The sequence below is a fragment of the Kogia breviceps genome, chromosome 9 (genome assembly GCF_026419965.1).
Source record: "Kogia breviceps isolate mKogBre1 chromosome 9, mKogBre1 haplotype 1, whole genome shotgun sequence".
In the NCBI taxonomy this organism is placed as follows: Eukaryota; Metazoa; Chordata; class Mammalia; order Artiodactyla; family Physeteridae; genus Kogia; species Kogia breviceps.
This window is the reverse complement of record NC_081318.1, coordinates 46,324,645-46,347,631: the sequence shown is the minus strand read 5'-3', so window position 1 is coordinate 46,347,631 and position 22,987 is coordinate 46,324,645. Positions and strand designations below refer to the sequence as shown.

Genomic DNA, 22,987 nt, shown 5'->3' with positions numbered 1-22,987 from the left:
AGGATGGACTGTTCCCCTTTTACAAACAGCATTTTTTAAAGTAACCTAAGCAAAGTTTTACATAGAATAAAATTGTTTTCAGGACAGATAAAAGAGTGAAAAGAATGCATGAGAATATTAAATGTACAGCTATTAAGATTTCTTGAATTAGAAACTGAATAATTGTGTAGAAAGGCAAACAGCCTTTAGGGTGACAGAGGGGTTCTTGGAGTTGACAAGGGTGATGAATTATCTAGGGTTTGACTCTCAACGGGAGGGATATCACCCTAAGGGGGTAAAAATTGGTTCTTGGGGGACAAAAAAGAGCTTAGTGATTCAGCGGCCTGCATGGCCAGGGTACCTAAACAGAAATACAGTATATTTGTGGTATTCGAATTTCATGGTGGCAAAGGGCATTAGGTAAAAATGTCTTAAAAGTCTCCTTACAGGGCGATAACAAAAAAAAAAAAGTTGAGAAACACTGGACCTGTTGATTCAAATGGAAGGATTTTGTTGACCACCAGTGGGTCCCCCTGGGAAGACGAACCGGAAATGTGTGTTGACTCAGCAGAAGGAAAAAGATCTCACATGTTGTCTAGTGAGTATCCACTGGGAGATCTAAAAGCAGCAGTGGGCAGCTGGGCCATCCCCCAGAGCTGCTCAGTAGGTGATGAGCTTCTGGCTCCAAAAGATTGAGTCCCCGGGAGGCCAGGCTGATGGCCCCAGACACACACAGCCAGTTCCTGGACATGGCAATAGGACGGTATGAATTGGGTGGGAGTTCAGATTCCAGTAGTTAGACCACCCACCTTCCACCCTCCCGATTTGTTTTGTTGTGTTCTGTTCTTAGCTACCTCCCTCCCCTACTCTTCTCTCCTGCTAGCTCTCAAGACTCCCATTATTCATTTCTGCTGCAGGCACGGGGATCCGTAGCAACGTTGAGTGAAAAGAAAGACACAGAGAACCCTATGCTGACATCAAAGAAAAATGACCTTCAGCCATAGGATTTTACTGTGGAAAGCCAGAGAGTACACGCTAACATCTGTGAAATCAGATTAAAATGCAAGTAGACTTTTAGCTTTCCTAATCCCTGCTTCTGAATAGGACCTGGACATGCAGGTCCTTAACAAATAAAAATGAAGACAATGTCAGGTATAGGGAATGGTTAGTTCTTACCCCACAGGTATTTGGCCTTGGAAATGGCTTCTGGTCTCCCAGCTGCTTAAAAGTCTAGACTTTGCTCTCAGTTCGAAAATGGCAGTGTTGTTTCAGAGGGGCTCCTAAGTGTGGGAAGGATGGCCTAGCACAGTCTCCTCCTTTGCCCGATCCCTGATGCTCATTAAGGTCATGCTAGAAGGGAAAGGTCTGATTAGATAACCATTGTTGCTACTTCTGGAGCTCTTCTACATGTCAGGCACTGTTTTAAGTGCTTTACATACATTAATTACTTCTCATAATCAAACAACCCTGCACAGGGAGCACTATTATTACAGATGGTAAGCTCAGGCACAGAAAAGCTAAGTCACTTGTCCAAAGTCACACAACTCCTGGTAGCACTGGAATTTGAACCCAGATCTTCAGTACCCACAGAACTTGCTGTAACTCTACAGTTTATATGCCTTGGGGCCAACTCTTGCTAACTTAACAGTCTTTGAAGTCATGGATGAATGGGTTTACAATGAAGTTGCTCTTAACACCATGTACTTTGGATTTTTATGCAAGTAGAACATTGGGTCAGTCATCAGGCCCCCTGCACAGTTGAATCATTTAGGCCACTTACATAATGGACTAATTGCTGGATACCTGCTGCCCTCTTGTGATGAAAATAATCCCAATAAGACCTTCTCGAGCTCTCCGGAATGCACCTACTTCCTTTAGTCCAGTCCCATGGTTGGGGGGTAGAAGATGTGTGGGCTCTGAAAAGTCAGACTCTTGTGTCACCTGACATTCTCCAGGGTGTTCCTAGCCTTGTGACTCTCAGTCAGTGAGGCTTGTAAACGTGACTCCAGTCCTGTAAATTTTAGCACCATTAATATAGGAAAAAAGACCAGGCTTCCCAAAGGGACACTAAAGAGACCCACCTGTGTCCTTGGGGGGAGAGTTCATTTTGTTTAACTTGCCCTAGTGGACTGGGATCAGGTTTAAGAGGCTTGGCAGAAAAAAAGGTCAGTTGGAGAATGAACTGGAGGTCACAAACTATCAGAACAGAGGGAAAATAAGGCCAGCAGAAGGCCTATGTTCTGGTTCTTGCCGTAGTGATAACACAGCGTGTGGCCCTGGGCAAGTCGCTTTTGCTGTCTGATGCCAGTGTCTGCACTAGCAGAGTAAGAGGGGTGAACTAAGTGAGCTCAAAATCTTAGATATTACCAGGTCCAACCGTCTGCATTTCCCAAAATCCCTTTCCTAAAGGGTGTTGCTTCACCAACCCCCACCAGTTTTTTTTTTTTTTTGCGGTACGCGGGCCTCTCACTGCTGTGGCCTCTCCCGTTGCGGAGCACAGGCTCTGGACGCGCAGGCTCAGCGGCCACGGCTCACGGGCCCAGCATGTGGGATCTTCCCGGACCGGGGCACGAACCCGCGTCCCCTGCATTGGCAGGCGGACTCTCAACCACTGTGCCACCAGGGAAGCCCCCCAACCCCACCAATTTTTATAGGCATCCTAATTAGTAAAACGATACATATCCATACTCACTAGTTCTCAGTTTCCTCACTTGGGAAATAATCCCTACTGGACAGGGTTGTTGGGAAGAACCAGTTTCCACTTGACCCAGTGCTAATGGGTTCAGTCAGACTGGGTTTGTTTGCACAGACACACGCACACATACAAATGTTTAAAATCAAGGAAGACTGATTTTGAAGATACACCTACCCAGTTATAAGTGACTATCCTCACAGTGCCACTTGAAAACATGCTGATTTATGGGTTACTCATTATTCCCTGCAGTTGTAGTTATTATGAGTGTCTGTCTGTGGCTGTAACACATCTATGTGTGTGGGCAGTGCCTGGGTACTGTCTAGGGTGAAGGGTCCAGGGCAGGGAGTCTCATTCCTATTCAAAGAAGACATTACATTGTTCTGTAACTTCCACCTGTTTCCAAACCATTTATTAGACTCCTATACTTGACGGGTTCACGTAGATTGAAAAAAAAAAAAAATTCATAGCAAGAATCTTTGACTTGCTAATCCTGCTCCAAAGAAATAATCCTAAAGAACTTTCTACTTCCATAGAAATGTCTGTAAGAATCACCACGACCACCACAGCCAGTCTGGAAACCTGAATGTCTATCTAATGCTTGGGACATAATTGAACATATTATCAAACCAATAGAATACAAATGATAATTATAAAGATTAACAGGGTTTCCCTGGTGGCGCAGTGGTTGAGAATCCGCCTGCGGATGCAGGGGACACGGGTTTGTGCCCCGGTCCGGGAAGATCCCACATGCCACGGAGTGGCTGGGCCCATGAGCCATGGCCGCTGGGCCTGTGTGGCTGGAGCCTGTCCTCCGCAACGGGAGAGGCCACAACAGTGAGAGGCCTGTGTACCACAAAAAAAAAAAAAAAAGAAAAAAGAAAAAAAAAATTCTGACATGGATGAACTTTGAGGACATGATGCTAAGTGAAATAAGCCAGTCATAAGACAAACACTGTATGGCTTCACTTATATGAGGGACCTAGGATAGTCAAAATCATAGAGAAAGAAAGTAGAAGGGTGGTTGCCAGAGGCTTAGGGGATGGGGAAATGGGGAATTATTGTTTAATGAGTATAGAATTTTGGTTTTACAAGAAGAGTAATTCTGGAGATGGGCATTGGTGGTGGTTACACAACATATGGATGTGTTTATACCACTGAAATGTACACTTAAAAATGATTAAGATGGTAAATTGTATATTACGTGTATTTTACCACAACAAAAAAGTCTCCAAGTAGGCAAAATATGGAAAAATAGCATGCAAAAATAAGTAGCTGTGTTAGCATTGTGTTATTATAAGCATTATTTGAACCTTTTCCTTTAATATTGTGATACTGCTTTTGTAACACAAATGTGACAGAGAGAAAAAGTCAAGGAAAAAAATTCGAGTTATTTCAGTATTTGTTATTTGCCCAAAAAAGCACCTAAGTAGTATTGGGGAAAATCAGAAACTTATTTAACATCCTTGAACTTATTTTATAATTTACTATTGTTTAAAATCTTTTTTTTTTTTTTAAATTTTCATTACAGATCATCGGGGGCCTGTGATCTTTTCAGTGCTTAGCGCTTCTAAAAGTTGTAAGCTGATCTTGGGTGCAGTTAATTCAGTTTTAAGTGAGAATCACGCTGGGATGGCCCCTGGGCCCTGCAGCTCTGCTGCCAGCCCATCTGTGTGGTAACATGAGCTTTGTCCTCCTTACCAGCTAATTCCAGTTTCATTAAAATTCCTCTCTATGGACCTGGGATAATGGTCATGGTTCTGCCTTTCAGCTCCAGAGCAAGGATTTTTTTTTTTCCCTGTAAGTGAGCAATTAGTTACTGGAAATAGATGTGTGTAACACCTGGAAGTGGACAAAAACACCGATGAGTCAAATGCTCCTTCCCAGCTGGGCAGCTGAAAGGGACACCTGGCAAAGGCTGGAGGGCCTGGCTTTCTGCAGTGGTCCCGGCTCCCACTCCGCTCTTGCTGTGCAATGAAGACCTGGATGTGCCTCCCTGTGTTCAGTGAGTGACACTTAAATGGTAGGGCTCTTTGGTAAGAATGATGACAACTAACAGCTATGCTTTTCACTGACGGAGCCAGGATATTGCAGGAAGCTCGATGTTGACTGTTTTTAGACTTGACTTTGAGAACTTCCAGTCCCATATTTGACCTTGTTGGGAAGTTCCCTAAGCCTAAGAGTGTGAAGAGGACACCAGGGGGTGCCATTGTGAGCAGAAATGAGAAACGTTGGTTTAATAATATTGTATATTGAGCACTGACCCTGCACGGGGCATTGTGCTGCTTTCCATGCTTCAGCCCATTTAATCCTCACAACAACTCTGGGAGCCAGTACTCTGGGATTCCCATTTTTCAAGGAGGAAATTGAGATTCTGACAGTCTCAAGATGTGGCCCAAAGCCCCACAGTGATTTGACATGGCTTATTTCATAAGTTCCAAATCAGCAAGGACAAGCCATAAATGTAGTTCTGAAATACAGGAGCTATAGTTTCTCTCCCTAAATCAACTCACAGTTCCTGTGGAAAGAAAGAGTCATATCCTAAGTGTGTGGAATTCCTTTATTTCCCCAAATTTTCTGCTATCTTTTTCTTAATTAGGAGAAGTCTCCACTTCTCTGCACAGAAGCTCACCTGTGGGTAATGGAGAACTTTAGTGAATTAGGAGCCTGATTTTACTTTTATAAGAAAAATAGAAAATCTATCATTCACCATCTGAAAGACTAAAGTATTTCCAAGTTAGAATTTAAGCCAACAACACACAAATTCAATTTCCCTTAGAGGCAGCAGTTTTAATTTTGATAGTCTCTAAAAGCAGTAATATATGAATTTGTCAGCTGAGAAGTGTGGTCCTCTCGCTCGGCAAGCCTGAAGTCTGTTTGAAGCACCCTTGACCAGTGCTCATTCCTTTGTGCTTTCTGGGCATATCTGCTGCCCAGAATCTCTGGTAGAAAGTTGCTGCCTCAGGGGCTGTTAGGCAAATACCCAACTCTTGGGGGTGCGGGCAGAGTGGGTAGGAGCCGCCAAAGCAGTGCCTTAGGGGAGTGGCCCCCATGTGCTGAGTGACTGTACAGGATTTTCCCCCTAACTTTCAGGACCGACTTCCCGAATTGTACCCTTCCTAACAGGGGCTGCTGTATAAAGTCAGGCTGGACTTCTGAGAACTCCAAGGTACTGTTGGCGGGCCCCCTCACCCCTGCCCCTCTCCTGCTTGGCCCCTGTCAGCTCGGTGCTTCTTGCCACAATGGGTCCAGGCCCACCTCTGTCCTCCCCTTGGCAGTGAACAGCTGAGGAAGATAGTGGACGTCAAACCCGGCCTGCCAGGGCCCATCATGGCACGGTGCTGAGGGGTGTGAGGTTCAGCTGTGCCAGCGTACCCCGGCCCCAGCCATTGGGGACTCAGGTTATTCCCTCTGAGAAGCCACCTGTGTGGATTGGGTGGTCAAATGGAGAGGCCTCAGATGCTTCCTCTGCTTTTTTCCGTCCCTTGGTGGGTCGAGAGGCCTGCGAAGGATCACACTGAGGATGCCTCTTGCCTTCCCTCATCAGGCTGTCCTCATAGCACATCACCCTAGGGCCCCACCCCATGCAGTAAGTGCCTCTGAAGGGGTCACAGCGTGCTTGCCAGGCCGAGTCCCTTTTTAAAATCCCAGACTCACGCAGTTAGAAAAGAGTGTTTTCAGTATTTTACTAACAAATGAATTGGCAAAAGAACAAGCTCTCTGGTGATACCTCCCCCTTTCCCCCATTTAGCATCCACCAGGTGCCCATCACGGTGGCAGGGGTCTGACGTGCTCGCTGGGTTCTCAGCGGCTTGCCTTGCCTCCAACTCAAGTCACTCGCACAACTGCTCGGGGGCAGGAAGAGACTTCCCTTCCTCAAAAGGGCAAGAGAGAGAGAGAAGCTCCTGGTTGGATGCCAGGGCCACATGGGCAAGCCAGGCCTTATTCCTTCTGGAGGACGGCGCTGATTCTTCTTCCTGGGACAGAGAACCTCTGCCCACAGCATCAGTCTTCCGAAGGTCAGCCCCCACCCATGAAAGCCTTGAGTGGAGCCTCAGCGTTACGAAGGCATCGTCCTGTCCCTCAGACTGGCTAAGAGGAGGACATCCCGCGATCTTTGTCAGCAGACGGTGAGACTCCAGGACTAAGACGTAAGCCCATGGCGGGGTCCTTCCTTTGGCACCAAGTCCCTACAGAACCTTGGATGAGTCGGATCCCCACACTGTACCCCCTCCTCAGTATCCACAGCTGTGAAGTGGGAATAATATCAACACATGGGGAAGTACTGAGGAGGAAGAGAACATTGCAGGTAAAACACTTTTGTTCGTTGAGCACCTTTTCCCCAAGAAACATGGCACCAACTTTGCACCATGTCCCCAACTCTTCATTGAATGCGGCAGTGACCGACTCACTCTCGCTGGTCTTTGGGCAGGCGTTTCTATGAACTCAAAGTCTCATTCCTCTAATTTCAGATTAAAATAATCATGCATTAACATCTCTTCAGAGTATGTTTACAGTCACTAAAATGGCTCATACTTTTCCTGCAGAATTGTAACAGCTACTCAGGGACTCTGCCAATCAGAGTGCCCGCACGGAGCTCGTTTTGCACCACGAAGGCAGGAATCCTGGAAGTTCCACCTCGGCAGACACTGGATGTTTCAGAAATCCAAGACAGGCAACTGCAGAGAGTCACCCCCAGGGCCAAGACCCACCCACAGGAAAATATCCCCTCAGAAACAGACAATCCGGTTCTCGCCTTCAAAGACTTTGGCCTCCTCTGGTTTTATCAAGTTTCCATTTAAGCTGTTGGAGAAAAAGAACACAAGTAAGTGTGAGAATCTACTGTATGCTCCTTCCCATTATGTGTTCCTAACACACTCTTGCGCTTCACACAACCCTGAAATTAAGGAACGGAATCTGTCCAACACTTGTTTTTACTTTTTCCTTTTTTAAAATTGAAGTATAGTTGATTTATAGTATTGTGTTAATTTCAGGTGTATAGCATGGTGATTCAGTATTTCTGCAGATAATATTCTGTTATAGGTTATTACAAGATAATAGGTATAAATTCCCTGTGCTATACAGGATATTCTTCTTGTCTATTTTATATATAGTAATTTGTATCTGTTAATCCCATACCCCTGATTTGTCCCTCTCCCTGTTGGTAAGTACAAGTTTACTTTTCTATATCTGTGAGTCTATTTCTGTTTTGCATATACAAGCATTTGTATTATTTTTAGATTCCACATATAACTGATATATAGTATTTGTCTTTCTTCCTTTGACTTATTTCACTTAGCATAATTTTCTCTAGATCCATCCACGTTGCTGTAAATTGTAGTATTTCATTCTTTTTTATGGCTCAGTAATATTCCATTGTGTGTGTGTGTGTGTGTGTGTGTGTATCACATATTAATCCAATCATCTGTTGATGGGCACCTGGGTTGCTTCCGTGTCTTGGCTATTGTAAATAGTGCTGCTTTGAACACTGAGGTGCATATATCTTTTCAAATTGGTGTGGTAGTTTTTTGTGGATATACACCCAAGAGTGGAATTGCTAGATCATATGGTAGTTCTATTGTTAGTTTTTTTCAGGAACCTCCATTCTGTTTTCCATAGTGGCTGCACCAATTTACATTCCCACCAACAGTGTACAAGGGTTCCCTTTTTCCTATATCCTCTCCAGCATTATTTGTAACTTTTTGATGATAGCTATTCTAACAGGTGTGAAGTGATACCTCATTGTGGTTTTGATTTGCATTTTCTAATAATTAGCGATGTTGAGCACCTTTTCATGTGCCTGTTGGCCATCTGTAAGTCTTTTCTGGTAAAATGTCTATTCAGATTGTCTACCCATTTTTTAATTGGGCTTTTTTTTATGTTAAATTGTATGAGCTGTTTGTATATTCTGGACATTAACCCCTTGTTGATTGAATCATTTGCAAATATTTTCTCCCATTATGTAGGTTGTCTTTTCATTTTTCGATGGTTTCCTTTATGGTGCAAAAGCTTTTAAGTTTAATTAAGTCCCATTTGTTTATTTTTGCTTTTATTCCTTTTGCCTTAGGAGACTGACCCAAGAAAAAATTTTGCTATGATTGATGTTAAAGAGTGTTCCCCCTATGTTCTCTTCTAGGAACTTTATGGTTTCCAATCTTACATTTAGGTCTCTAAACCATTTTGAGTTTATTTTTGTATATGATGTGAGGGAATGTTCTCATCTCATTGTTTTACATGTAGCTGACCAGTTTTATCAGCATCACTTGCTGAAGACATTGTCTTTTCTCCATTGTACTGTATATTCTTACCTCTTTTGTTGTAGATTAATTTACTATAGGTGCATGGGTTTATTTCTGGGTTCTGTATTCTGTTCCAGTGATCTATGTGTCTGTTTTTGTGCTGATTCCATGCTGTTTTGATTACTGTGGCTTTGTAGTATAGTCTGAAGTCCAGGAGGGTTATACCTCCAAATTTGTTCTTTTTCCTCAGGATTGCTTTGGCAATTCAGGGTCTATTGTGGTTCCATATAAATTTTAGGATTATTTGTTCTAGTTTTGTGAAAAATATCATGGGTATTTTTACAGGGATTGCATTAAATCTGTAGATTGCTTTGGGCAGTATGGCCATTTTAATAATATTTATTCTTCCAATCCAAGAGCATGGGATATCTTTCCATTTGTTTGAATCACCTTCAATTTCCATAATCAGTGTTCTATAGAGTATAGGTCTTTCACCTCCTTGGTTAAGTTTATTGCTAGGTATTCTATTTTTCTGACATGATTTTAAATGAGATTTCTAAAACTTTCTCTAATATTTCATCATTAGTGTTACAGAAACACAACCAATTTCTATATATTAATCTTGTATACTTCCACCTTGCTGAATTCATATTATTATTTGTGGGGAGACTTTAGGGTTTTCTATATAATATCATGTCATCTGCAAATAGTGACAATTTTACCTTTTCCCTTTCAATTTGGATACCTTTTATTTCTTTTTCTTGTCTGACTGATGTGTCTAGGACTTCCAATGCTATTTTAAATCAAAGTGGTGAGAGTGGACATCTTTGTCTTGTTCATGAATTTAGCAGAAAGGCTTTCAGCTTTTCACCATTGAGTATTATACTGGCTGTGGGTTTGTCATTAATGACCTTTATGATGTTTAAATATGTTCACCCACTTTGATGAGAGTTTTTATCATGAATGGATGTTGAATCTTGTCAAGTGCTTTTCCTGTGTCTATTGAGATGATCATGTGTTTGTTTTTTTTTTGTCTTTCCTTTCGTTAATGTGGTGTATCACTGATTTGCGTATGTTGACCCATCCTTGTGTCCTGGAATAAATTCAGTTTATCATGGTGTATGATCCTTTTTATGTATTGTTGGATTTAGTTTGCTAATATTTTGTTGAGGATTGTTGCATTTATATCAAAAATATTGGACTGTAGTTTTCTTTTTTGTAGTGTCATCTGGTTTTGATATCAGGGTAATAGTGACCTCCTAGAATGAATTTGGGAGTGTTCCCTCCTCTTCAATTTTTGGAAATAGTTTAAGAAATAGGTATAAGTTCTTTATATGTTTACTAGAATTCCTCTGTGAAGCTTGTCTGGTCCTGGACTTTTGTTTGCTGAGAGTTTTGTTTGGTTTGGTTTGTTTTTATTAGATTCAATTTCACTTCACTTCTAATGATCAGTCTGTTAAAATTGCCTGTTTCTCCTTGACTCAGTCTTGGTAGGCTATATGTTTCTAGAAATTTGTCCATTTCTTCTACATTGTCTAATTTGTTAGCATATAAATGTTCATAGTATTCTCTTAGGATTTTCTGTATCTCTGTGGTATCAGTTGTTATTTCTCCTTTCATTTCTTATTTTATTTGGGTCCTCTCTCTTTTCCTCTTGGTGAGCCTGGCTGAAGGTTTATCAATTTTGTTTCTCTTTTCAAAAGACCAGCTCTTGGTTTCATTGATCTTTTCTACTTTTTTTAAAAAAATCTTTTATTTCCTCTCCAATCTTTATTATTTCCTTCCTTCTGCTGACTTTGGGCTTTGTTTGTTCTTTTTCTAATTCCCTTAGGTGGTATGTTAGGTTGTTTGAGATTTTTCTTATTCTCTGAGGAAGGTCTGTATCACTATGAACTTTCCTCTTAGAAGTGCTTTTGCTGCATCCCGGAGATTTTGGAAAATTGTGTTTTCAATTGGTCTTGAGGTATTTTCTGATTTCCTCTTTGACTTCATCATTGACCCATTGGTTTTTTAGTAGCATATTGTTTAGTCTCCACATGTTTGTTGTTCTCCCATTTTTCTTTCTGTAGTTGATTTCTAGTTTCATACTGTTGTGGTTAGGAAAAATGCTTGATATAATTACTATCCTCAGGTTTGCTGAGGCTTGTGACCTAGTATGTGATCTATCCTAGAGAATGTTCCATAGGTACTTGAAGAGAATGTGTATTCTGATTTTTTGGCTGTAGTGTCCTGTAGATATCAGTTAAGTCCAACTGGTCTGCTGTGTCATTTAGGACCTCTACTGCCTTATTGCTTTTCTATCTGCATGATCTGCCCATAGGGTGTTAAAGTACCCCACCATTATTGTATTATTGTCAATTTCTCCCTTTATGTCTGTTGGTATTTGCTTTATATATTTAGGTGCTCCTGTATTGGGTGTATATGTTAATGAGTGTAATATCCTCTTCTTGTACTGATTCCTTTATCATTCTATAATGCCCTTCTTTGTCTTTGTTTTAGCCTATTTTGTCTAACATGAGTATTGCTCCCCATCTCCTCACTTTCACTCTGAACACAAGTTTTGCCCTGAAATGAGTCTCTTGTAGGCAGCATATTGAAGGGTCTTGCTTTTATCCAGTAAGCCACCCCTTATCTTTTGATGGAAGCATTTAGTCCACTGACATTTAAGATTATTATTGATCAGTATGTACTTATTGTCATTTTATTCCTTGTTTTCCAGTTTGTCCATTTCTTCTTCTTGTCTCTCCTATTGTGGTTTGATGCATTTCTTTATAGTATACTTGAGTTCCTTTCTTTTTGGTTTTTGTGTATCTATTGTAGGCTTTTGATTTGTGATTACCATGGAGTTCATATATGTTGAGCCATAATTATATCTATTTGCTTTAAACTGATAATCATTTAAGTTCAAACACATTCTAAAAGATCTACATGTTTTACTCCTGATGTCATATTTTATATCTCCCTGCTTATCCCTTTACTGTTTATTGTACACAAGAGGACTGTACAGTACAAATTTATGTTCACAGTTTGACATGACAAAACATCATTATTGAATTCCATCTTTTTTTAAACCACATACTGGTTTAAGTGATCTTCAATCCTCAATATAGATTTGTCTTTCCTATTGTTATTTTCCCTTTCCTATAGATTCTTCTTTTCCATTTAGAGAAGACTCTTCAACATTTCTTTCAAGGTAGGCTTAGTATTACTGAATTCTTTCAGTTTTTTGCTTGTCTGAGAAATTCTTCTCTCCTTATATAATCTTCTCTCCTTGATAATCTTGCTGGGTTGAGTATCCTAGGTTGCAGGTTTTTCCCTTTCAGAACTTTGAATATATCATGCCACTCCTTCTAGCCTGCAAGATTTCTGCAGAGAAATCAGATGATAGCCTTATGGGGGGGGGGGTTTCCTTGTATATGACCCTGTTTTACACTTGCTACCTTTAGAATTCTAACTTTTGCCCTTTTAATTATGATATGTCTTGGTGTGGGTCTGTTTGGGTTCATCTTGTTTGGGACCCTCTGTGCTTCCTGTACCTGGATATTTGTTTCCTTCTTTAGGTTTGGGAAGTTTTCAGCCATAATTTCTTCAAATACATTTTTGATTCCCTTCTCTCCTCTCCTTCTGGGACCCCTATAATGCAGATGTTGGCACATTTTATATTATCCCTTAGATCTCATATGTTGCTTTCATTTTTTTTCATTTTCTTTCTGTGTGCTGTACTGAGTTGATAATTTTCTTTTAATCTTCCAGATCATTTATGTGTCCTTCTATGTCATTTAGTCTGTTATTCATTGCTTTTATGGTGCTTTGTATCTCAAGTGGAATTATTTTTTATAGTTTTTGTTAAAATGATCTGTGCTTAGATCAACTCTTTCTTCATTCAGTTAGCATTTTTATTACCAACTTTTTGAACTCATTGTCACCTCTGTTTCATTACTTTTTCAGGGGGGTTCTCTTGCTCTTTCAATTGGGAATGGTTCCTCTGCTTTTTCATTTTATTTACTTTCTCTGTCTCAATGCATTTAGGTGAAACAGTTACCTATTGTGGTCTTGAAGGGGTGTTTTTTTGTGGGAGTGTCCCTGTGTAGACTTGTGTGCCCAGTGTTTGGTGTGAGGACAGGTTTTGATGTCGATGCCAGTCATGTCTTCTTCAAGATGTGCTGGCCACTATCACCTTGATGGGGCTGTGGCTAGAATTGAAAGAGCTAGAGCCTGCAAAGGGTGTGCTCAGTGGCCGTCACACAGGGCAGCGGGCTGCTCCTAAGTTGCTGGAGTGGATGCCCTGAGGGTCAGGCTCAAGCTGGCTCTGTTCCCTTTAGTTGTATGTTTTTCCTTCTCCCTGAACTGCGGTTTGTGCACTTACAGAGGTCCAATGGCACCACCTGTGTAGGCAGCTGCAGCTCTGCTCAGATGCAGCCCAAGGTCATGTCATTCCCCCATTGTGGTCATCCCAGATCTAGTGCAAGGTTGTGTTGTGGAGTGGGTGGGGCTGGAGCATTTGCTCAGCTAGCACTGGGGGTCATAGCATTAGGGCTGTGGGAGTTGAAGCAGCTATGCTGCCATCAGACATCTGGGCTGCTTCTGTAGTACTGTTTTAGTAAGTGTTAACACTGGCTGCTGCCGCCCTACCTGGACCAACCCCCTAGGTTCCTGGGCCACCTCTGCATCTCTAGATCAAGTCTTCTCCCAGGACCTGGCTGCCCTAGGTCTAGTGCCAAGCTGTGGTGTGGAATGAGTGGGACTAAAGAGTGTGGTGTCACCACCATTCTAGGGCAGACCTCACTTTGCCCTGTCTTGTGGTAAGCAAGCACCTATGCACTCCTCACAACTGAAGTCTAGGCTCCTCCAGCCTTTCTGTCTGTCCTAGCAGTTCTTCAAGCAGCCAGTGGGGCTTGTCTCCTCTGTGTAGGACTCCCAGGACTGGGACACCCAGTCTGTGGTTCAGCCCGCTCACTCCCCAGGGCAAGTATCCACCTGTCTGTTCTGTTTTCCTCTTAGTCCCCTCCCATGGGCTCTGTCCTGACCTGATGCTTTTTTTTCCCCATTCTATGTGACTACATGGGAATCTTTCTTGCAGCCTTGGTTGTATAGGAGTTCTCCTGCCAGTTTCCAGTTCGTTTTCCACAAGACTACATGTTCCACATGTAGATGTATTTTTGATGTGTTTGTTGGGGAGGTAAGCTCCACGTCCTCTTACCCTGCCATCTTGATGACTTGTTTGATATTTTCCTATTAATCCTTTCCAGCTGCCATCACTCTATGGACTGGGTCTCACTAAGGTAACCAATAGCCTCTATAAACCTGAATTTAAATGACAGTTTTTAGACCTTGTCTTTCCTGACCCTCACAGGCATTTGGCTGTCCTGCCCTCTCCTTCCTCCTTGAAACACCACCTTCCCTTTGTTTGATATTATGCTCTCTGGTTTCTTTCCTACATCTGGCCACTCCATCTCTGTCTCCTTTTTTATATCCTCCTCCCTGTGACCTCCAAATAATGGATTTCCTCCAGGCTTGGGGCCTGGCCCTTTTCCCCAGAAGAACCTCATCTATCCCTGGCCTCATTCATATGTCATTGAGCTGGGCCAGACCCCTCCACTGTGGAGCTGCTTACCTACTTGACACCTTCATCTGGACGCCTCCCTTGTACCTCAAAGTGGGCACATCTCCCCAGGGTTCCCTAGCTCCATGAATGGTACAACTCTACATCCAGTTGTGCAAGTTAGTAACCTGGGGGTCAACCTTCGTCCTCATCTTCATATTCTGTCTATCACAGAGTTCTCTTTTATTCCCTAAATACCCCTAGAATGGGCTCCCTGGAACCTCTCCATATGTTCAGCACCACCGTCCTGATCTGAGCACCCATTAGCTCTTCTCTGGCTCACTGCAGTGTCCTACTGACTGTCCCTTTACATGGCCTCTGGCCTCCTCCAATCCTCTTTCCTAGAGGAGCAAGAGTGGTTTTTTTTACAATGCACATCTGATCACATCCCTCTTTGCTTCAAACTGTTCAATGACTTTCCATTGCTTTTAGGATAAAGACCAGAATATGTAACATGACCCACAGATATTTTATGGTCTAGCCTCCGCCTGTCTCCTCTGCCTCCTGTTGCTCCCTCTTTCACACTGTCTGAACCATAGGCCCATCTGTTTCTTGCTGTTCTTCAAGGGCACCATGTTTTTTTCCCGTCTCAGAGCCTTTGCATGTGCTATTTCCCCACCTGGAACACTTTCAGCTGATGAACTCCTAATCATCCTTCATGGCTCAGTTTAAATGCCACTTCCTTAGGGAGACCTTCCCTGAAACCTCATCTGTATTAGGTTCCCTTCTTAGCTTTCCCCTTTCTAGCACTCATCATGATTGTAATTAAATAATTACTTGAATGATTTGTTTTCTTAACTGTGTCTTCCTCGCTAGAGGGTACACCCATGAGGGCAGGTCCATTTTGTTCACCACTGGATTCTTGGTACCAGCATAGTGCCTGGCACACAAGCACTTCGTTGCTCAACAAATGAAGATGTGGTGCTTTCCCTGGGGACTCAGCAGTGACCATGACACAGGCCCTACCCTCAAGGAGCTACAGTCTAGAGGAGACAGCCTCACAGGAAGCTATTATAACAGAGTGTGGTAAATGCTATAATTTACAATACCAGGTCATTGAACACTGCTAACTTCTGTCTTTGAAGACTGAGGGACTTCAGACCTCAAGTCCTTTTCAGACAGGGACAAGGCAGAAATGTCAGTACAGATAATGAGTCCAAAGAGACGGACCAAGGTCATCTGTGCCAGTGTGGCCCCAGGCAGAGCTGCTCCCTCATCTCCACTCCCCTGCTGGCTCAACCCCTGGACAGGGCCAACACAGCCAGTACCCTCAGAGCCCAGTCCCAGGGAGTCAGACACCTGGGATGAGCCAGGGACTGAAGTGAAGATACTCCTGGGCCAGCACCCGAGCCCTCCTCCTTGTCCTCTTTCCGAGTCCTCCCTGACACCAATGCCTCTTTCAGGCTCTGCAGAGCATGCCTTGAAGATCAACACCTGGTCCTACACAAATAGTTCCTTGTGTGGGAACAGCAGTTGTCTGTTGGTAGGTGACAAAGGCCCATTTCAAGCTTGACGGACTTAAAGCAGCTGCCTATCCTTACAACCGTCCTAACCAGCCCCTGAGAAGGGTGGAAGCCAGCTGTAGTCCACAGACTGTCCTGCAGCCTGGCCTCCCCTCCTCTGCCTGCTGTCCTCAAACAACAGAGTCAGCAGGAAATGGGGTGGTTCTAGTAAAGGATCACAGGCTGAGGGTGGTTGGAGATTAACTAAAATCCCACTGGCTCTCCAGTGCCTTTGAGGGCTGAGGAGCGGGCTTTGGCCTCAAAGGCGCACATGCCACAGCCTCTCCATCGGTCTGCTTGGACCTGGGCTCTCTTCTCTAGGACAGTGTTTTCAAATGTTTTTCTGACTGTGACCTCAAACAAGAACATTTTACATTGTGAACCAGCATCTGTGTGTACGTACACACCCACCTCTGAAATGAGGTTATGAAAGAATATTTCTTACTAGGCACAGAGCATTCTGGTATTCTGTCTCTGTTTCATTTTTAAAATAATGCTGGTTGCAACTCACCAAACCAATTTTATGATCCACTAACAAATTCTAAAGCGAAATTTAAAAAATGCTGTTCTGGGAGCCAAGGTCAGGGAGGTAGCTGTACCTTGATCTATTGTTTTTGGCTGTGAAATTCTTCTCCCCAGTCATGAAGAAAGGACTGTAGTTAATGAGCAACTACCCCCTGAGCTGAGGGTTTGGCTCACAGTGAGGCTGCTCTGTGGCTCTCAGGGCCCACAGTGGTAGCATGAACTCCTGCGGTCTTTGTCCTCACGGGGCCCCGGCTTTGTGTCATGGTTCCCATGCAGGTCTGAGCCTCACACTCTGCTGGGCTGTCTCAGGCCAGGCCTGGGGTAGACAGCAAATTCCAGAGCACCTGGGGGTCTGGATTCAGGGACACAGGGCCCTCTGTTCTCAGCTCGGTTACATCAGTACTCTGAGGCAGTCAGGGACCTTTCTGTCCAGTTAACTGCTGTTTCCCTAGCACTTAACCCAGTGGTGTAACCATTGTCACTAATGGGACACACACACTCCCCCACCCCCGAATATGCTACAGGCCCAGTCCTACCTCGGGGCTGTGTGTCCTGTAGGAGGCACAAGAAATGAAATGGGGCTCAACATTGCAGCAAAGCAGACCCCATGCCTTCCTTCTGCTAGCATAACAGAAACAGGAAGTGAAAAAAGAGTACAGTCAGCTCAAATACAGCCTGGAAGCCCAGAGAAGGAAAAGAACATGCTTCAAACTCTGGGCCAGCATGGCCATCGCTCAGGCTCATGAGTCCCAGAGTGATTAACTTTCAGTGGGAATTCCTTTCCCAGTCTGTCTGCCCCCGTGCAACCCAGGACAGTAGGCAGGACAAGGGGGGCTGAGGAGGAGAGCCCTGACTATGGAGTCGTAGTCTGGGCTGAATTCCAGCTTCTCCTCTTAGGTGTGACCTTGGTCTGAGCCTCAGTTTCTACATCTGTGAAATGGAGACAATAATACCTACATTACAGATTGTTGGAAAGACAGGAAATAAATGGACATTGCCCTGCATTGTGCATGGCACATAGTAAATGGTGCTGAGGAAGTAATCGTTGTTGTTATCATTACAAGTGGTAGCTCGGTCTTACCAAATCTCCATTATGCCAGTGTTCTTCTGTAATGCATCTGCCAACTGGGCGATCCCCTTGGCTGTAATCTGGTTCTGGATAAGCCTGAAAGAAGAATATATCTTTTGTGTCAAGTAATACTGGATTAAATATGCCCACTTCATTAGGGATTGGGAAGGATATGATGGGATAAGAGACAGGGTCAGGGGAAGAACTGAGTCCCCTTAACTTTCAATCTTGCTGAGATTGTGTCGATCAGATCCATGAGAATAAAGAACATGCTTTAAAAGTGTTTAACTTTTCTGACGGGCAGAAGACCTAAATAGACATTTCTCCAAATAAAGACATACAGATGGCCAATAGGCACATGAAAAGATGCTCATCATCGCTAATAATTAGAGAAATGCAAATTAAAACAACAATGAGGTATCACCTCACACCAGTCAGAATGACCATCATCAAAATGTCTACAAACAATAAACGCTGGAGAGGGTGTGGAGAAAAGGGAACCCTCCTACACTGTCGGTGGGAATGTAAATTAGTACAGCCACTATGGAGAACAGTATGGAGATTCCTTAAAAAACTAAAAACAGAGCTACCATATGATCCAGCAATCCCACTCCTGGGCATATATCCAGAGAAAACCATAATTCAAAAGGATATGTGCACCCCAGTATTCACAGCAGCACTATTTACAATAGCCAAGACATGGAAGCAACCTAAATGTCCATCAACAGATGAATGGATAAAGAAGATATGGTATATATATATATACAATGGATTATTAGCCATAAAAAAGAATGAAATCATGCCATTTGCAGCAACATGGATGGACCTAGACATTATCATACTAAGCAAATTAAGTCATTAAGAGATAGACAAATACCATATGATATCACTTATATGTGAAATCTGAAATACGACACAAAGGAACACATCTACGAAAAACAGACTCACAAATAGAACCGACTAGTGGTTGCCAAGGGGGAGGGAAGGTTTGGGAGTCTGGGATTAGCAGATGCAAATTATTATATATAGGTAAACAACAAGGTCCTACTGTATAGCACAGGGGACTGTATTCAAAATCCTGTGATAAACCATAATGGAAAAGAATATATATATGTATAACTGAGTTACTTTCCTGTACAGCAGAAATTAAATACAACACTGTAAATCAACTATACTTAAGTAAAAATTTTTTAAATGTTTAACTTTTCTGTGTATTTTTATAGTGAGCATAATATATCTGTATATTCATATGTAGGTAATTTAATACATGAACCTATATGTATGCATGTGTGCTTGACATTTTTCACTGCAGGGGTGCCCAATCAAAAATGTTTGGAGACTACCAGTCTGAACAACAAATTCTAAGGAACACATCTGGGGAACAGGCAGTATGATGTCTCCTTCCAGATGGCTGGAGAAAGACAAGGCCGTTTTTAAAGTTAAGTATTTTTTTTAAAGAGCTGGACCTTCTCTTCTTTGGGGGAAACAAAGGCTTCCAAGATGGTACCGTGTCCTCTCCAACATCTGAGAGGGAGGGAGGAAGAACAGTTCTGCTGCTACTCGTGGGTCCCAGTGGAAAAGCATCAGTAATGGGGCCTCTAAGAGTGTACCCCATTATGTTGGGTGGCATTGATTCCAATGAAGCAAAGATTTCAGATATAGCCGGGAAGCCCGGGCAATTCCCAAATTGTTCCCCTGGGAAGCCATGCTTCTAACCCACCCAGGAAAGAGCAGCACAAGTCAGTGATATGTCTGTGCTTCATCACAGGGTCACTCCTCACCCCCCCCCAGCTATTTGTAGCATAAGGCTACTACTGAACTTGACCTTCAGACATTCTGAGCACTGATCCAAGAAGGTAGCTGTGCACCAGGAAGATAATGACGTATCTTACTGTGACTAATGAGATTATAGAAATTAAGCCAGTCCCTTAAGGAGGCAGTATAGCATGGTGGTTAAAATCTCTCCTCATATACATACACCCACTCCCCACTTCTCAGCTGCAGATCCTTGAAGAAATAAACTTAAGCTTTCTATTCCTCAGCTGCCTGATCTATAAAATGGGAATAACTATAAGAGAACCCCACTACCCTGGGTGTGTGAGGTTTCAATAGGAGGATGTGTATGAACTAGTTCTCATCATTTCTACCATGGCGCCCAGGGGAAGCAGCTCTTGTCACAATTCCTGCCCAAGCACACAGGACTCGGTGACTGTGCTGCAGCCAGGACCCAGGGATCCCTGCCACACCTCTCAAAGACTGGGGCCCCCTGGGCTGAGTGGCAGAGGTGAGACCTTCTGGTAAGCACCAACCACAGTGTGACTTGGACATTTTTGCAAAAGGAGCAAAAATAGAACCTCGAAGTGGGTACTGAGTTCTGCATTCAGTTAAATTCTGCTGTTTCCTAATCACCCCTTCCACGGGTGCAACCACTGGCACCACCTACACCTTGCTGGGGGGAGGGTGAGCTGCCTGAAGCCTAGACCTGGCAAGAGGCTGGGTAGGAGGAGAAGTAAAAAGCCTGGCAGTGCTCAGGCACATATGCCCACTGGCTACCTTCACTGCAGCCAGTGTAGTCTGTGCTGGCACAAAGAGCTAAGACTCACTCTCTAGCCCTGTTCTAGCTCTGTTCTCGTGGAGGGGCTGGCCTGACACCTAGGGAAGGGCATAAAAGAAAGTCTACAGGTCAGAAAGAAAAGGAATAAAACAAAAAAAAACAGATGTAAAAATAGCACACTCTGGTTTTTTTTGTTTTTACAGAAAGTGACATGGTGATCTAAAATTCCCATGGAAATGCCAGGGACCCAGAATAGTCAAAACAATATTGAGAAAGAACAAAGTTGGAAGACTCACATTTCCTGGTTTCAAAACTTATTACAAAGTCACAATAATCAGGACAGTGTGGTCTTGGCATGATGATAAACATATGGCTCGATGAACTAGAATAGAAGGTCCAGAAATAAACTCACACGTGTATGGTCAACTGATTTTTGACAAAAGTGTCGGGACCATTCAAAATGGAAAGACTTCAACACCCGGTGGTGGGACAACTGGATATCTACATGCAGTAAAATGAAGCTGGACCCCTAACACCTCATACCATACACAGAAATGAACTCCAAGGGGATCAAAGACCTAAATGTAAGAGCAAAACTATAACACTTAAAGGAAATCTTTGTGACCTTGGATTAGCCAATGATTTCTTCCTAAGATGCCTAAAGCATAAGCAACTAAACAAAAAATAGATAAATAGGACTTTATCAAAATTAAATACTTTGGTGCTTCAAAGGTCACTCTCAAGAAAGTGAAAAACCTCACAGAAAGAGATGAAATATTTGCAAATCGTGTATCTAGTAAATGTCTAGCACCCAGAATATATAAAGAACTCTAACAACTCAGCAATAAAAAGGCATATAACCCAATTTACAAATGGACAAAGGATGTGGAGACAGTTTTCTAAAGAAGATACACAAATGGCCAATATGCACATGAAAAGACATCCAACACTGTTAGCAGTCAGGAAAATGCAGATCAAAACCATGATGAGGGAGACACAAGAGGGAGGAGATACGGGGATATATGTATATGTATAACTCATTCACTTTGCTGTAAAGCAGAAACTAACACACCATTGTAAAGCAATTATACTCCAATAAAGATGTTAAAAAAAAAAAAAACCATGATGAGATACCACTTCACACCCACTAGGATGGCATTACCCAAAAAGATAGACAATAGCAAGTGCTGGTGAGGACGTGGAGAAATGGGGACCTTCATACATGACTGGTGGAAATGTAAATAGCACAACCACTTTGAAAGACAGTTTGGCATTTAAAGAGTGACCATATGACCCAGCAATTCTATTCCTAAGTATATAGCCAAGAGAAATGAAAACATATGTTCACATACAAACACGTGCGTGAATGTTCACAGTAGCATTATTCATAATAGACATAAAGTAGAAACAACCCAAACGTCCACCAACTGAAGAATGGACAAACAAAACATGGACTGTGCATACAATGGAATATCTATTCAGCCATAAAAAGCAATGGAGTACTGATATATGCTACAATGTAGATGAACCTTGAAAACTTACACTAGTGAAATAACACAGAAACAAAAGGTCATATATTGTATGACTGTATTTCTATGAAATGCCCAGAACAGGCAAATCCATAGAGACTGGAAGTAGATTAGCAGGTGCCAGGGACTAAGGGAGGAGAAGGATGGGGAGTGATTACTTAACGTATACAGGTTTCTGGCAGGTAGGGGAGGTAGGTAGTTTTGTAAAATATTCTAGAATTCGATAGTGGTGATGGTTGCACAACCTTATAAATATGCTAAAACCCACTGAACTGTACACTTCAAAAGCGTGACTTTATGATATGTGAATCTCAAAAAATATATTTTTTTAAAAAGCACAGTGTTGAAATCTGAATTACCATAAATGTTTCAACGTCTGGTTGACTTTCAACATCTCTGCCAAGCTCTCTGCCACTTCATCATCAAGTTCATTTTTGGTGAGCCTGGAAAAGAAAGGAAGTGTCGACACAGGGCAGCCCTACCTGGCACCCACTCTCCACTGAGTTCGCAGAAGCAGGATCCCAGCCCCCGCGTCTCCAGCTTATGCTGCTAATCACTTGCTGAGAACCCAGCAAACAGCCAGGCTCCAAGCCAGCCTCTGAGCCCCGCAGACAATAAATGGAGGTTCATTTCTAGTGCAAACCCTTCGTCCAAGCTCCTACTTCTTAGCCCTGCTGCTGCGGGGGGAGCCCATACTCCCTCCCCATCCTTGCTGAGCCCTCAGATCTCTCAGAAGACGGGCCCACAGAAAGCAAGGGGCCAGTGCCTGCTTCTCAGGTCTCCTCCAGTCGATAAGATCCCTTGAACACCACGACAGTGTGTTACTAAACTCAGTCAGATGAAGACCTGCCAACTGCGTGTTAAAATGTGTTCATCACTTTGCTCCAAAGCCAGTTATGAAGGACCCGAGTTCTGTGACTGAAAGTTCAGGAAGTCTCTCCGTTGTTCATAAAAGCAGGAAGTGGTCTGGATAAAGCAGAGAGAGCTAGAAGCTCCTGGTTGTAAAGAGGATTAAACCCTGTTGTGCCAGTGGATGAAAGAATAAATAAGGAAGGAGAAAGGAATATAAAGAACATTTTAAAAATCATTCCTTGAAGGGCAATTTGGTAGTGTCTATCCACATTTTAAATGTGTTTCACTTTGGGCCAACAATTCGACGTCTAGAAATCCACCTTATGGCGTGCAAAGACATTACACACAGGTTCTATACATGCAGTATTGGTTGCAGTCTTTTCAGTCATAATGTAAGATGTGAACAAATTTCAGTATCAGTAGAGGCAGCCAGCAAAATACATT

The 22,987-nt window shown here is 42.9% G+C and overlaps 1 protein-coding gene and 1 long non-coding RNA gene across 11 annotated transcripts in view; one reads left to right on the top strand and one right to left on the bottom strand.

Annotated features, from left to right (window-relative positions):
• Positions 1–6,342: 6,342 nt before the first annotated feature.
• NOD1 (nucleotide binding oligomerization domain containing 1) overlaps positions 6,343–22,987 on the bottom strand; it is an 81,150-nt gene continuing 64,505 nt past the window's right edge. For 4 of the 9 annotated variants that reach the window (XM_067042398.1, XM_067042405.1, XM_067042399.1 and 1 more), the window contains 4 exons: positions 22,051–22,134; positions 17,621–17,704; positions 17,076–17,160; positions 6,343–7,474 (listed from right to left, as the gene is read on the bottom strand). In XM_067042398.1, coding sequence (XP_066898499.1) covers positions 7,430–7,474; positions 17,076–17,160; positions 17,621–17,704; positions 22,051–22,134 — 298 coding nt within the window. In that variant the 3' untranslated portion in view covers positions 6,343–7,429. The remainder of the gene's footprint in view (positions 7,475–17,075; positions 17,161–17,620; positions 17,705–22,050; positions 22,135–22,987) is intronic. The other 5 variants (XM_067042401.1, XM_067042406.1, XM_067042402.1 and 2 more) reach the window with 3 other exon arrangements.
• LOC136794845 (uncharacterized) lies at positions 7,219–21,267 on the top strand. Of its 2 annotated transcripts, XR_010842185.1 has the most exons (4): positions 7,219–7,496; positions 18,921–19,046; positions 19,651–19,905; positions 20,366–21,267. It is a non-coding gene; the product is annotated as an uncharacterized lncRNA (long non-coding RNA). The 2 variants fall into 2 exon arrangements; XR_010842186.1 differs by having other exon boundaries at positions 7,389–7,496; positions 18,921–19,905; positions 20,366–20,569.